Source organism: Parasteatoda tepidariorum, chromosome 8, assembly GCF_043381705.1.
Source record: "Parasteatoda tepidariorum isolate YZ-2023 chromosome 8, CAS_Ptep_4.0, whole genome shotgun sequence".
Classification (NCBI taxonomy): domain Eukaryota; kingdom Metazoa; phylum Arthropoda; class Arachnida; order Araneae; family Theridiidae; genus Parasteatoda; species Parasteatoda tepidariorum.
The window spans coordinates 1,280,648-1,293,238 of record NC_092211.1 but is presented as its reverse complement, the minus strand read 5'-3'; the positions used below and the strand labels follow the sequence as shown (position 1 = coordinate 1,293,238).

The window sequence follows — 12,591 nt, the reverse complement described above, 5'->3', positions numbered from 1 at the left end:
CCGCCCTCCAAATAGATCCGATTTTTGTAGTTCAAACGACGCTGCTTCTGACAAGCCTTTTAGAGGTCCCAAGCCTGGAATCTGCTAATATCTCGATTCTTATTCGCATGATTTTAATATCAAACATAGCTTTTCATACTTGCCTGCTGCGATTCTTATTCACGCGATTTGAATATTGTACGTTGCGATTCTTATTTGCGAGATTTGAAAATCCGATATTGTGATTCGTATTTACGCCTTTTTAAAAACCTATGTATTCACGCAAGTTTAAAATTCAATGTCTTGATTTGCTCATGCGGTTTATAATATGAAACATTGATTTTCGTATTTATACGTGATTTTAAAATAAGGCATTGGGATTCGCATTCACGCATTCTGAAAATTATGCATCATATTTCCAAAATTATGCAAAATTATTTATGCAATCTAAAGATTACGCATCATGATTCGTATTTATGCGATCTAAAAATTATGAATCATGATTTGTATTTATGCGTTTTAAAAATTCAATATCCCAGTTTGTATTTTCTCATTTTCAAAATCGTATATCTAGTTTCATATTCATGTTACTATAAAGGTGACTGTTTTTCTAACAATGACTATTAGTATATGTAAGTGTTACAACATCAGAGAAACTGGAAGGGAATATATTCAAAACTTACATTCNAATCTTGATAATGTTTTGCTGAATATACTTTTATTTAAAAAAAATTTTATTTAAATCTAAAAAATAAAATTTATTGCCTTTCTAAATAATAATTAAATTAATTATTTTAATTAAATATGCATAATTAAATAAAGTAATTATTAAATAAATAATAGAAAAATAGAATGAGCCACTTAATATTAAATGTCTTTAAAATTGTGTGACTAATAAACTAATAATGGTGACTAATAAAATGAGGAAAAGAGTTCTTTGTCAGAAACTAGTTATTTTATCACAATCATGTAAGTCTTTAGAAATTATTTTGCATTTTACTAATGTATTTATGAAGAACTTTCAACAATAGGAAAAGGAAAAAAATTTATTAGTGTGCATAATTATATATTTTAAACTGCTTATTTTTTATTTAAAAATTTGGCTATGTTTATAACTTTAGACTTATCAGAATAACAATGAAGGTTTTAAATTATCAAATTTTTTCAAACTTGCTATAAGTTTATTAAAATTTAAAAATTTGCTAATTTTTTTTTTCCTGATTATTTTTAGGCTAACTTTTCACTTAGTTTAGCAAGACATTCACATAAGTAAGTCATTACTTGATCCTTATATTTATTTCTTAATTAATGTTCAACAATTGTTTTTATTAATTTCTTTATTTTTTTTTAATGCAGAAATAGTGGTGGCTGCTTATCTGCGTACTATCATGACAATAGAAATTTACTTAAAGTTACTGAAACAGGTAAGTAAAGTTTATATGAGAAATTATTTGAAAAGTTCATCACTGCACTACTATAAATACTTTTATTCAGTGGCCCCCATCCCCCCCAAGCTCTTGGGCAAATTCTAAATCCCCCCCCCAAGCTTTAAGTGGGCACATCCTGCGGAATATTTAGCTTAAAGCAGTNCTGCTTTTATTTGCCAAAATATGAAGGACTTATGGATAAATGTTTCATTCACCCTTTCTATCTGTGTTTAAATTAAATGTATTTTGTTTACTGGGTACAACCATGAGTTGAACCAAAATAAATGTGTTCAGACAATTAGATTTATAAGACAATTAATATAAGTTCCTATTGTATCTAAACATGTTTTTTCTGAAAAATATTAGCCCTTAGTTATTGGGTCCTAATCCCTCTTATCTAGTTTAAACTATTTGCTATTCAAGAGAAAGTTTTCCAATTTCATAACAAGAATAATAACTTAGCCCCATACTTAGGGATTTTAAGTTTACTTACTGAAAGAGTCACCAAAAAAAGTGGTGACTTAAATTAAATGAGCAACCAGTCTCTTTTTCCATCATTTTGATTTTTTTTTTTTTTCAAGATCGTTAAATGATAAAAGTACATCTATGCCAAAAGATTCTAGAAAGCAGAATTTATAATAAAATGTTCAATGTCTCCATTCTATACTTTGATCCTTCTGAATCCATTAATTTGTGGTGGAAAGATTCATTTGGACGGAGAATGCTTCAACAATTCCAAAATTTCCAAGTTATATGAATACATTAAATGAATTTGGCCTTTCTAGATATTCTTATTTTAACACAATCTTTTATTGTTGAATTAACTTTTTATAGCTGTGGATAATTTCTAATATAATTTAATCCATGCAAAATGCAGCTATTAAATGAAAATGTTGAATCTATCGATCTCTGAATCTTTAGGTTTGAAGAAAAAGTGGCTACTAAGTTATTTGAGTCTGCCTACTAATGGAAAATTAAAATAATTAAAAGTAAAATCGTGGGAGGGATAAATATTATGTTATCAATGTTAATTTTATATATATACTTCCTAAATAAAAATTTTTTACATTGCTCGTAACTTTTTCTTTTAGAGCAAAGATTCAAGTTACTTAAACAAGGTAAATTGAGTATTGTATCCACTTTGTCTGAGATGCCGCAAACCATGCATGACCCAACTTCATTCAGTGTGGACATTTTTCATTTATCAGTAAGATATTTCAAACTTGTTTTTTACTTAATTAAGCACATTTTCTTGTAAATTATTTTATCATTCTTATATTTTTAACCACATCAATAAGCAGGCTTTGCTTAAGGAATTGTATATCGTAAGGTCAGAAATTTTTTCCTTCTCTCTAGCGTACAGATAATGCAGTTTTTATATCAATTGGTTATCATTATTTTTTCTTTGTGTGAGGATCAATGATATTAACTTGTCTTATAAATTTTAGAGACAAAGCAATTAAGATGTAATATTTAGAATGTATATATTTTTTCAAATTTTAAAAATATTTGTGTTTTTTTTATTTTTGCAGTTTTTTTCTTCTTTTTTTCGTGCATATATAGTTGTATGTTATACTGAAATATATGTATATCCATATTCATTTTTCAAACAGCAATATTTATAGAAACATATTTTTCAGCCTTCCTTAATGAGTTTTGCTGTAACTGGAGTCTTCAAAGAAGGTATGCTTCATTCACATTATTTGTTTTACTTTAAATTCATTATTTGTTTTCCTTTTGTTTCAAAATTGTCAAAACAAATATTATAAAATTATTGTACATTGTCAAAATTTATAAATATCGGTTGGAAATATTCAAAAAGCTCTTACCTTATCCAGGAAAATATACTAGGAAAACTATATTACAGTGGCCTTAAGACAAGAGGTACCAAAAAGTGCTGTGTGTGCCCTAAAACAAATTTTCTACAGAATGATGCAGCTTATCCTCCTTGATTATTAGCTGATTGGCAGAGTTTAAAATTTTTCTTGTTTACTGAAAGTTTTAATTCCATAATTGTTAAACTTATAAATTTATTAATCGCTTAACGCTATTTACATCCATATTAATATAAATTCATAATTCATTGTCTTAATTTGCCTATAATGTGAAATTTATGTTTACATTTTTTGCTAACCATATGTCACTTTTCATATTGCTGCAATTTTCTTTTTTTATATTCTGATTACAAATAAACTAGTGTCATAAGTTAGGCGTTGTGATTTGAATAACTAATTTAGAAAAAGGTGTTACAAATTGCACGCCATATTTTTTTTTATAAAATTTTGATTCTCGTATTGCAAACAAACTTGTGAAAAACTGATAAATTAGTGTAGGGATACGTAAACTTACTAGTAGGTAAAATTAATCTATAATCTACAAAGACATAGCCATACATTTTGTAATGGTGTTCAATGATCATTTTGGTATTCTTTGTTTATATCAGTTTCCTCTTTTATTTTCCAATGATTTTATTTTCTGTTTTAGTTGGAGCAGACATCAACAATGCTGTATTAAAAACCTTCAACAGAACATTCATTGTTGTGCCACATAGTAGTAGGTGTGTATTTTGTTTCTTTATTATTTTACATTTTTAATTTCTGTAAGTAAACATTCTTTTCTAAAATTAAAAATGTATTTTAATTTATTCTTACACTCAAAATATTGTGTAAATCCTTCGAATCTGGTTTAAACTGTGTTTATCGTTAATTTTATCTATGGGAAATTTTTTTAATTTTTTTTATCGAATTTTACATCTATCATGCTAATATATAGGGGAGAGTGGCTCACCCTGGGACATTTTTTTTTTCAATTATAGTTAATTTTACCTAGTATTCTTGTAACGTTTGAAAACATTTTTAACTGGGTTTTGATTTTGTATCTGTCAAGCAAAAAATTTAGTTACCTTGTCCCAAGGTGTACCTCCTAGTGGGGCACCTTGGGACAGTTAAAAAGATGCAAAAAGTTCAGTAGAAATTTTCTAAAAATAGTATAACTAGATAATTTAAATTTTTTTTATTTTGTTTATAAAGTTTTATTTTGTTAGTTTCAACTTCTTGTATGCAAATCCAATTGTTCAGAATCAAATATCAAACCTAAAGAGCATTCAAAGCTTTACTCTGCTTAAGTTTTAACAAAATGTCATATGAATCTTTGTATAATTTGTCTTCTTTTTTGGGATAAATAAATGTTGCAGATTGATTCACTCTTCTCAAAACTGATACTCATCTTCATCAACTCTTTCAACGCAACCTACAAAGACAACGACAGGTCTTATACTAGCAAATTTGATGTGTGCAAAATAATATGTAATCTTGTTTCACTAATTTTTTTTAGATGAACTTTTTTCTTATCGTTAATATTTTGTTGTCACTTTCACTGTTCATTGCATAAATCACTAATTACCAGTTTTCTTCTGGGTGTATTTCTCATTAATTCTGAGAGCATTAAATCCTCATCTTCCAAGAACTTTTTTTTCCATTCTCCTAGTTTAGAGGAATGTTCATTTGGTTTGGCGAAGCACACTCATATGTAAGTGCACTTGCATCACATATTGTTAATCCTTAATGGTACCTTCGAGGCTTGTAACATATATTGTACCATAATTTGTTTCGTCCTCATCTGTGAGTATTTTGCGACTCTACATATTTAAAATGTATTTAAAGTTAGAATTTGGCTGATCTATTTTTTTTAAAGGAAATAAAATGGCTGCTCAGAGTGGTCTTACTAATACTGTAGAATTCAGCAGCTTTCTTATAAGTCATTTCCCCTGATAAAATTTGCAGCAGCTTTTTCAACATTGTTAGCACGAACTGCTGCTTTATTTTTATACTTTTTGCTTCTAATTCTTTTCATTAGTTAAGTCTAATGAGTTCCTAAAATAAGAAATAATAACTATTAATAAACACAGATTATTTAAATTTAAAAATACTTTGCATGCACCATATCTTTTTGTTAAAAATCTATTTTTAATTTAACAAAGATTAATTATGCATATTTATGTCCCAAGGTGGGCCACCTCCATCTGTCCGAAGGCGCACTATAGGATATTTTAAAATATCATACTTTTAGGCATAGCATTAGAACAATAAAATTTGATAACTTCTAAAGGGAAAGCTTTATACTTCATTATATTATCTTTTATTAAAAATAAAGTTTAATTTTTAAAATATATGAATGTTATAAGATAGAATTAACTTGTTTTAAATAGCGGTGACATGATTTTTGTTTGGACATCGTAGATTTGAGTTTTGAAATGTTGTTGATTTTGTATATTTGTTTATTTTACTTGTTTTTAAAAGAATTGAGTTTGATATTGAATGAATCAAAGTGGCTTCATTTCAGTCATTCAGTATGTGATGTTACTAATTGTTCAGAAAAAGTATTTAACAGGCATGACAGATTTGTTAGACATTAGTACAAAACTTCATTTTATTTCGCAAAAGCAAAGGAAAAAAAAAATTTGTTCTGAGATTAAAATGTTGTGCTGTGTTTAAAATTGATATCTTTTCATTAGTGTCTTAAATGTCTTGTTATATTTTTTAGCATTGCTATAATCAATGAAACACTATACATTGCTCCTGCAAACCAAGACCAGCAAGAAAAGGTACAAATTATTTTACAAATTGGTTGTTAATTTGCTAAGTAAACTGTTTTCTCTAATGGCATTGATATATTCACAGGCTTTCAAAGTTCCAGCTCCCACCCCATCTCCCAGTCCTGCTCCATCTACTGAGGAGAAAAATCCTGTAGAAAAGCAGATGATGGTATTGGAGCTTACTAAACAAACAGGGATGAACTTAGATTTCTCAACAAAGTATGAAAGTTATATATATATATATATTTTTTTAAATCTATCTTTGACTACATTTGATAAGTCATCTTGCAAGCTTTAATGTGATTTTCTTTAGCTTGAGTGTGTTTTTCAACACTGTTGTCAAGGAAAATAAAAAAGCTGCAACACTCTTTTATTATTGAAAATAAAACAAGAGCTATGAATGCCAGTTCAATGAGTCAATTTGTATTTGCTAGTAGTATTAATTATTTAATAACTATTGACATGGTGTAGTAAATGAAGCTAAACAGTTGTCAAAACCCAGGCCTCCAAAAAAAAACTTTTTTTTTTTCCAACAAGATACCATAAACCTTCCTCCTATTAATATGTAGTAATGAGTGCTAGACCTAATTCAAACAGAGAAACTTTAATATTGTTATCTAAGTTAAAGAGGATATTAAATTTTGATTTTGTAATTATAGAAAATTATGATATTGTTAAAAAAAAAATACTAAATCCGACTATTACCATGTACACTTCTTTCATTGCTGTCTAGACAAGTGAAGTATTGTTTTCTATATATTTTTTATATAGAAATGGTCAAAACAGATGACTTGATTAGGTCAAATAGTTCAAAATTTGTGTGGGTTTTTATCGATAAGATTTTTTTTCTTGGCTTATACTTATCTACATATCTTACATTACTCCATGAGGTTGTTCCACTTTTTACCACTTACTTAGAGAGAGTTACTTGTCAGTTTGCCACAGGATAAAACTTTCAGTTTAATTTGTTAAGAATTTTTCATAAAGAAATTTTTTCTGATCAAAACTGATATTTTTTTTTTCTTGTACTTATAATTTTAGATGTTTAGAAGAACATGATTGGGATTATCAAAGAGCGGTGGCTGTGTTTATGAAATTCCAGGTAAGTCTTTTTATTGCTTTAAAACNTAGCCACTGAAAAGAAAGTCAAATTTGATCAAGTTTTTTTCATAGATGTTAGCGTCATGGTTTTTCGCTGAAGTTTTTTTTAAATGGAATTTAGTAAAATCCTTTACCAAAAATGCGAAAATGCTTTGTTGAATTTTATCATTTTTGAGGGGTCTTTTCGCATTTTGCGAAAAAAGCTACCGTAGCGGAAACCCTGGCCACAGGATAAAATTTTCAGTTTAATTTGTTAAGAATTTTTTATAATAAAATTTTGTCTGATCAAAACTGATATTTTTTTTACTCTTGTCCTTATAATTTTAGATGTTTAGAAGAACATGATTGGGATTATCAAAGAGCGGTGGCTGTGTTTATGAAATTCCAGGTAAGTCTTTTTATTGCTTTAAAACAAAGTTTGTGGAAAATTTTTTTTTTTTTTTTTTTGAAGATAATTTTGTCTTTAAGAAATTCTGCAAAAATGTTCTAATTTTTGAAAGAGAGAGGGAGTACTAAAAATCTTGATCTATAAGTAGATATTTCGAACTTTGAGAAATCCAAACGTAAAAATTTCTGAAATTTAAAGTCATAAATGTTTATAAAATTTTTTGTTCAATCCTTTATAGATAGGGATCCGTATTATGATACTGCTTAAGTTATTTATTCCAACGCATATAAAGTTCTTGGATCTAAATTTGTAGCTTCATGGTATATTTATTAAAATACTCTTGAGTAATTCTTAGCTTATTCTTAATTTTTTTCTTTTTGGCCTAATTTAAAGTATTTCTAAAGAACCTCAATATGTAAATATAATGGGAGGTAATAAAAATTAATAGTATACAACCTGAATTTTTTTTTTGTTTTTTGAAAGGGATAAATTGATACAGTTTTACAAATTTGTTTATAATGCATTGATATTTCATGATTAACAAATGTCTGGCTTCATTAACGGTGTGTAAGTTAATAAAGGTGTTAGTGTATATGATGAAATTCTGGATTTTGCCAAATAGTATAATAAAAAATCATATTACAGATCCTACTTTTTTAATTCTAGTTTATAGTTTGATGAATCTAACACTTTATTTCTGATAAACATCAGTGATAAAGTTATAATAAGGAATATTCAAAATTGCAAGGGTACAAAGTTGAACATTAGTAGTTGTAAACTCAAAATTAGGTAAAATTTATTATAAATAATGATTTAAAAAAATCTTTAGATTAAGATTTCTATACATATTTTTTACTTCACACTTAATGTAAGGGCTTATATTCAATTTTAAATTTCTATTTTTGACTTACATGATTATGCATGATGTATCAAAACTTTACTCGTAGCCTAAATAGTGTCGCTAGTAAAATCTCTGATATTTTATCTCTCCAATGTTGGCAGGTATGCGATAAACAAATTGCTTCATTGTGGTTGTGCATGAGCATGTGGTAACCACAATTCTCTTAACTAAATTTTTTGATAAAAACTTTCTGCTCCTTAAAAGGTTTCTGGTAAGTGTTAAAAACAAGTTTTAATTATAACTGTTATGTGATTTTTTTATTTATTATTATTTCAGAGTGAAGGAAAAATTCCACCTGAAGCTTTTATTAAAACAGAGCAACTATAGAAATAACTGTTGTGTGTGTGACTGAACATTGACATAACATTTTGTAAATACGGCACTCAGTTCATTTGTATAAAATCTTAGTAAATATGCAAGTGCTAGTTTTTATTCGTATGCTGAAAGCAAAACCACATTAAGCTAAAATCATTTCATTGTTAGATATTTGTATATAATACCTTTTTTCAAAAAAAAAAAAACTATAAAATTTTATCTTATCCTGCATTTTTATTTATTTATTATTTTCTTGAAATGAAAGGTAGTGAAAGTGTTTCATAAAAATGTTTAATATTTCCAATAATTGATGGGTTACTGATGTACTTCCTTTTCGTGTGGCCTTTTTTTTCTTCTTCTCCCTATTGATTTTTAGTAAGTACCCGAATTGCTGAATCAGAGCTTTTAGCGGAAATTTATTTATGGCGAAGAAAACCCCAGAAAAATAAGCATAAGGTACCCAGAATTCTAGAGCTACCACTCTTTTAAATGTCTCTTCACCTCCTGATTCTTTGCCATAACAGTGAGATAAAAAAAGCCAAAATTGTTCTTTTATTAAATAAAAGCTAATAATATTTTTGTTTAATGGTGTAAATATCCAAAAACTTCCAAGGAAAAAAAAACTGAAACTGCATTTATAAGTAGAATGATTTAGTAATTTTAAAATATCTATTTAATAAGGCAATCATTTTCATAGGTAATAAAGCTAAAATGAATTGTTATGCCTGATCTCAGGATTAATCATGCCGATCAGCAATCCAGGTACCTCTATGGAGATTATAATTTTTTTTTTTCTTCAATTTTTATGCTGTTAATTTTTAACTAGTTTTTTTTTTTTTTTTTTTTTTTTTTTTTNTTTTATTTTTTTTTTTTTTTTTTTTTTAATTAAATGAAATATTAAGTTAGTTTTTTAAGTTTAAAGATTAAAAATGTTTTTTTTTCCTATTGAATAGATGGGTTTTTAATGATTGTTTTAAACACATTCAATATATTATACTAAAATTATGAAAAAAAATTTTGTGACAAAGTGGCATAATTATTATTTAATTTAAATAAAATTATTTTTGGATGCCATTTCTTTGTGAATATAAATTTAAATCTTGTTTAAATACTATTGCAATTAATGTTTTACGTTAAAAAGGAAATTAACTTTTATAATATTTCTTTCTCTTGAGTGAGAAAAATCAATGTCATTGTATCCATTAAGTACCCATCTATTAGGACTAAATGTCATTAAAAATTTTTTAAGTGAAAGACTTGGTTACATTATTCTATTAACTGGAAGCTTTTAATTTTTGTTCTATAAATAAAATTATCTTCAAAATTCTATCAATTTCTTAATGAATTTAATTGTTGCAAAATTTATATAAAGAGAAGAACTTAAGTAAAGAAATGAAGTATTAATGTATTTTCAAGTTATATAAGAGCTTTAAACAATGTCATGTTTGATAAGATTTATGTCATTAATTATATTTATAATGTATGTTATTTTTTGGCACTTACAGACAGTGTGTGCTAAAGTAAAATTATGTATTTCTTCAATGTTTACTTTAAGTAAACTATTTAAAAAAAAACTTTTCAACTAATATTGTGTGAAACCGTTCTGCATTTTCATTTATTTCTTATCTCTCTAAATTATGACTATTTATCTGTGATGATGTAATTTGTATAAAATCTATGTATTATCAAAGTAATTTTCCTTTCAAACTACTATTAAAAAGCAAGCAACAATCAAATGGAATTCATATGAAAGTTTCCTAAATCTTCTAGATTTAAGATAACTTGGAATGTGTAAAGCAAAAAAAAATAATAAATAAAAGTGATGAAGATGTGCACTGTAACTACGATATTTATTTACTATTCACGAATGAAATGATCTGTGTACTTCAAGAATCAAAATAAGACTATTAGAGAGCCAATAATATTCCTTATTAACTATATTGGCTGGAGTTAGAGTTAACTGCTATTTGCTGGAGGTATCGCCAAAATGGGATGCCAAAGCAAAGTATGGATGCCATACTTTACTTAGTAGAATCCATACTGTGAGTATGGAGTTCATGAAGAAGACATTTTACTGCAAGAAGTCAGTGCACAAATTTAATGGATGATTATCTTCAACTGCAGTGAAATAAAAGAATGCTTATGTTTATGCAAAATATTGTTTTAGAAATAAATTGTTGCTTGCTTTTTTATTTATTAATTTTATTTTTTTTTAAAATTGAATGAATGGATGTGAGAATGTGTTGAATAAGTGGTTTGTGTGTCTTGTTATTGTGTGAGTGGAGACAATTTCTAGAAAATAAATATATATTTGGTTTTGTTATGAGAAGTATATTGATTATGTACTTTTGTTTTTCAATCAAAGTCAGGCTTTGATTGTTTAGATTTTACATGTTTTAAGATTTAAAATAAACTGCAGAGAGTGTAATGCATCTGCTTTGGTATTTGAAAAAAATATTTTGTGTACATTTTATTATAATGTAAAAATTGAAATGTTAAAGCTCTTATACGAAGTAAAATATCCCCCCCCTAATTTATTTTATAATTTTTTATTATTTTAGCCACTGAAAAGAAAGTACTCTTTAGTAGCATTACAATAGTGTTCATACTTTGACATCTGTAATATAGTTTTTATCAATTGATTAATATTTTTCTGCTCTAAAATTTGCTAAATTGCATAGTATTTTAAACTTAAATGTAACAATTTTGCTTACATAATATGTGTGGAGGATGCAAAACTCACATTCTTTTTTAAAATGCACATAAATAGTCAATGTTTAACTTTTTTTCTTTTTATAAATTTATCTTTTTTTGATAATTTTTTACACTATAAGGATTTAAAAAAAATAATAATAGGTGTCAGATAGATTTAAAGATGTGCATAATTCAAAGTGAAAAACTTTAAAGTCTGCTAGTTTTGCCTCTAAACATACATATAAATGTATTCCTCAAGAAATGCAACTGTGTTTTTATCTTCCAAAATATAACAGTTTAGTAGAGATTTTTTTTATGCTGAACATTTTCGCTACCTTTCATTGTGTACATGATTAAAGTATGAATATTCTCAGATTTTTCAGAAATTTTTTCAAACTTTATTTATTACTTCTTTTAGTTTAATGTTATTTAATACTTAGTATAATTATGCTTTAATTGTGTATAAATGTTATAGAAATGAATTATTAAGAGTTTCATTTAGTATCATATGAATACTATTAGTTAACTTGATTTATATGTTTATCCTGTACAAAAATGATAGCATTTACACAAATAATTTGCAAGTTATTTGGAAGCACTTGTATATAATTATTGGAAAAAAACTTCCCAATTCCTTTTTTAAAAATAAAAAAAAAAAAAATACTTCCCAATTCCTCTTTTTAAAAAAAAAAAAAAAAAAAAANCATCCTTTTTAAAAAAAAAAAAAAAAAATACTGAGTCAATCACACTGAAAATATTCATTAGCTCTGATTACTGAAAAGTTTGAAACTACGTCCTGTCACCTTAAAAATCTGGAATAAGTTTTGATGTTTTTCATTATCTTGATATGTTCATGTAAAAATGGTTGTAAGAGTGTTAAGATTATCGATGAAACATTTATATGTAATAAAATAAATTTTTATTAAATTATAGTCTTCTTCATTTTTTTAAAATTTTTTTACTTAAACAGGGTGCGTAGCGTTTGTAAAAAGTACTTAAAGGTGCTTTTTTGGGCNTTTTAAAATTTTTTTACTTAAACTAGATTTACACCCAAATAAATGTAACTTTATTTTCTTAATTTTTTTTTTTAAATTCTAATGAAGTTTTAATAGTTCTAATCATTTGAAAAACCGCCCACCTGCTGAGGATATTACATATTCAGAATTAATGGGGCGTTTTTAGCTTTCCTTTA

The 12,591-nt window shown here is 26.4% G+C and overlaps 1 protein-coding gene across 1 annotated transcript in view; it reads left to right on the top strand.

The window, feature by feature from the left end:
- The window catches only part of LOC107456009 (nuclear RNA export factor 1), a 41,997-nt gene extending 29,671 nt beyond the window's left edge, over nucleotides 1-12,326 (top strand). The window contains exons 17-25 of the mRNA XM_071184678.1: nucleotides 1,211-1,248; nucleotides 1,336-1,403; nucleotides 2,498-2,613; nucleotides 3,047-3,089; nucleotides 3,891-3,963; nucleotides 5,949-6,009; nucleotides 6,086-6,219; nucleotides 7,042-7,102; nucleotides 8,667-12,326. Of these exons, the coding sequence (XP_071040779.1) occupies nucleotides 1,211-1,248; nucleotides 1,336-1,403; nucleotides 2,498-2,613; nucleotides 3,047-3,089; nucleotides 3,891-3,963; nucleotides 5,949-6,009; nucleotides 6,086-6,219; nucleotides 7,042-7,102; nucleotides 8,667-8,717 (645 nt within the window). The 3' untranslated portion in view covers nucleotides 8,718-12,326. The remainder of the gene's footprint in view (nucleotides 1-1,210; nucleotides 1,249-1,335; nucleotides 1,404-2,497; nucleotides 2,614-3,046; nucleotides 3,090-3,890; nucleotides 3,964-5,948; nucleotides 6,010-6,085; nucleotides 6,220-7,041; nucleotides 7,103-8,666) is intronic.
- Nucleotides 12,327-12,591: the final 265 nt, after the last annotated feature.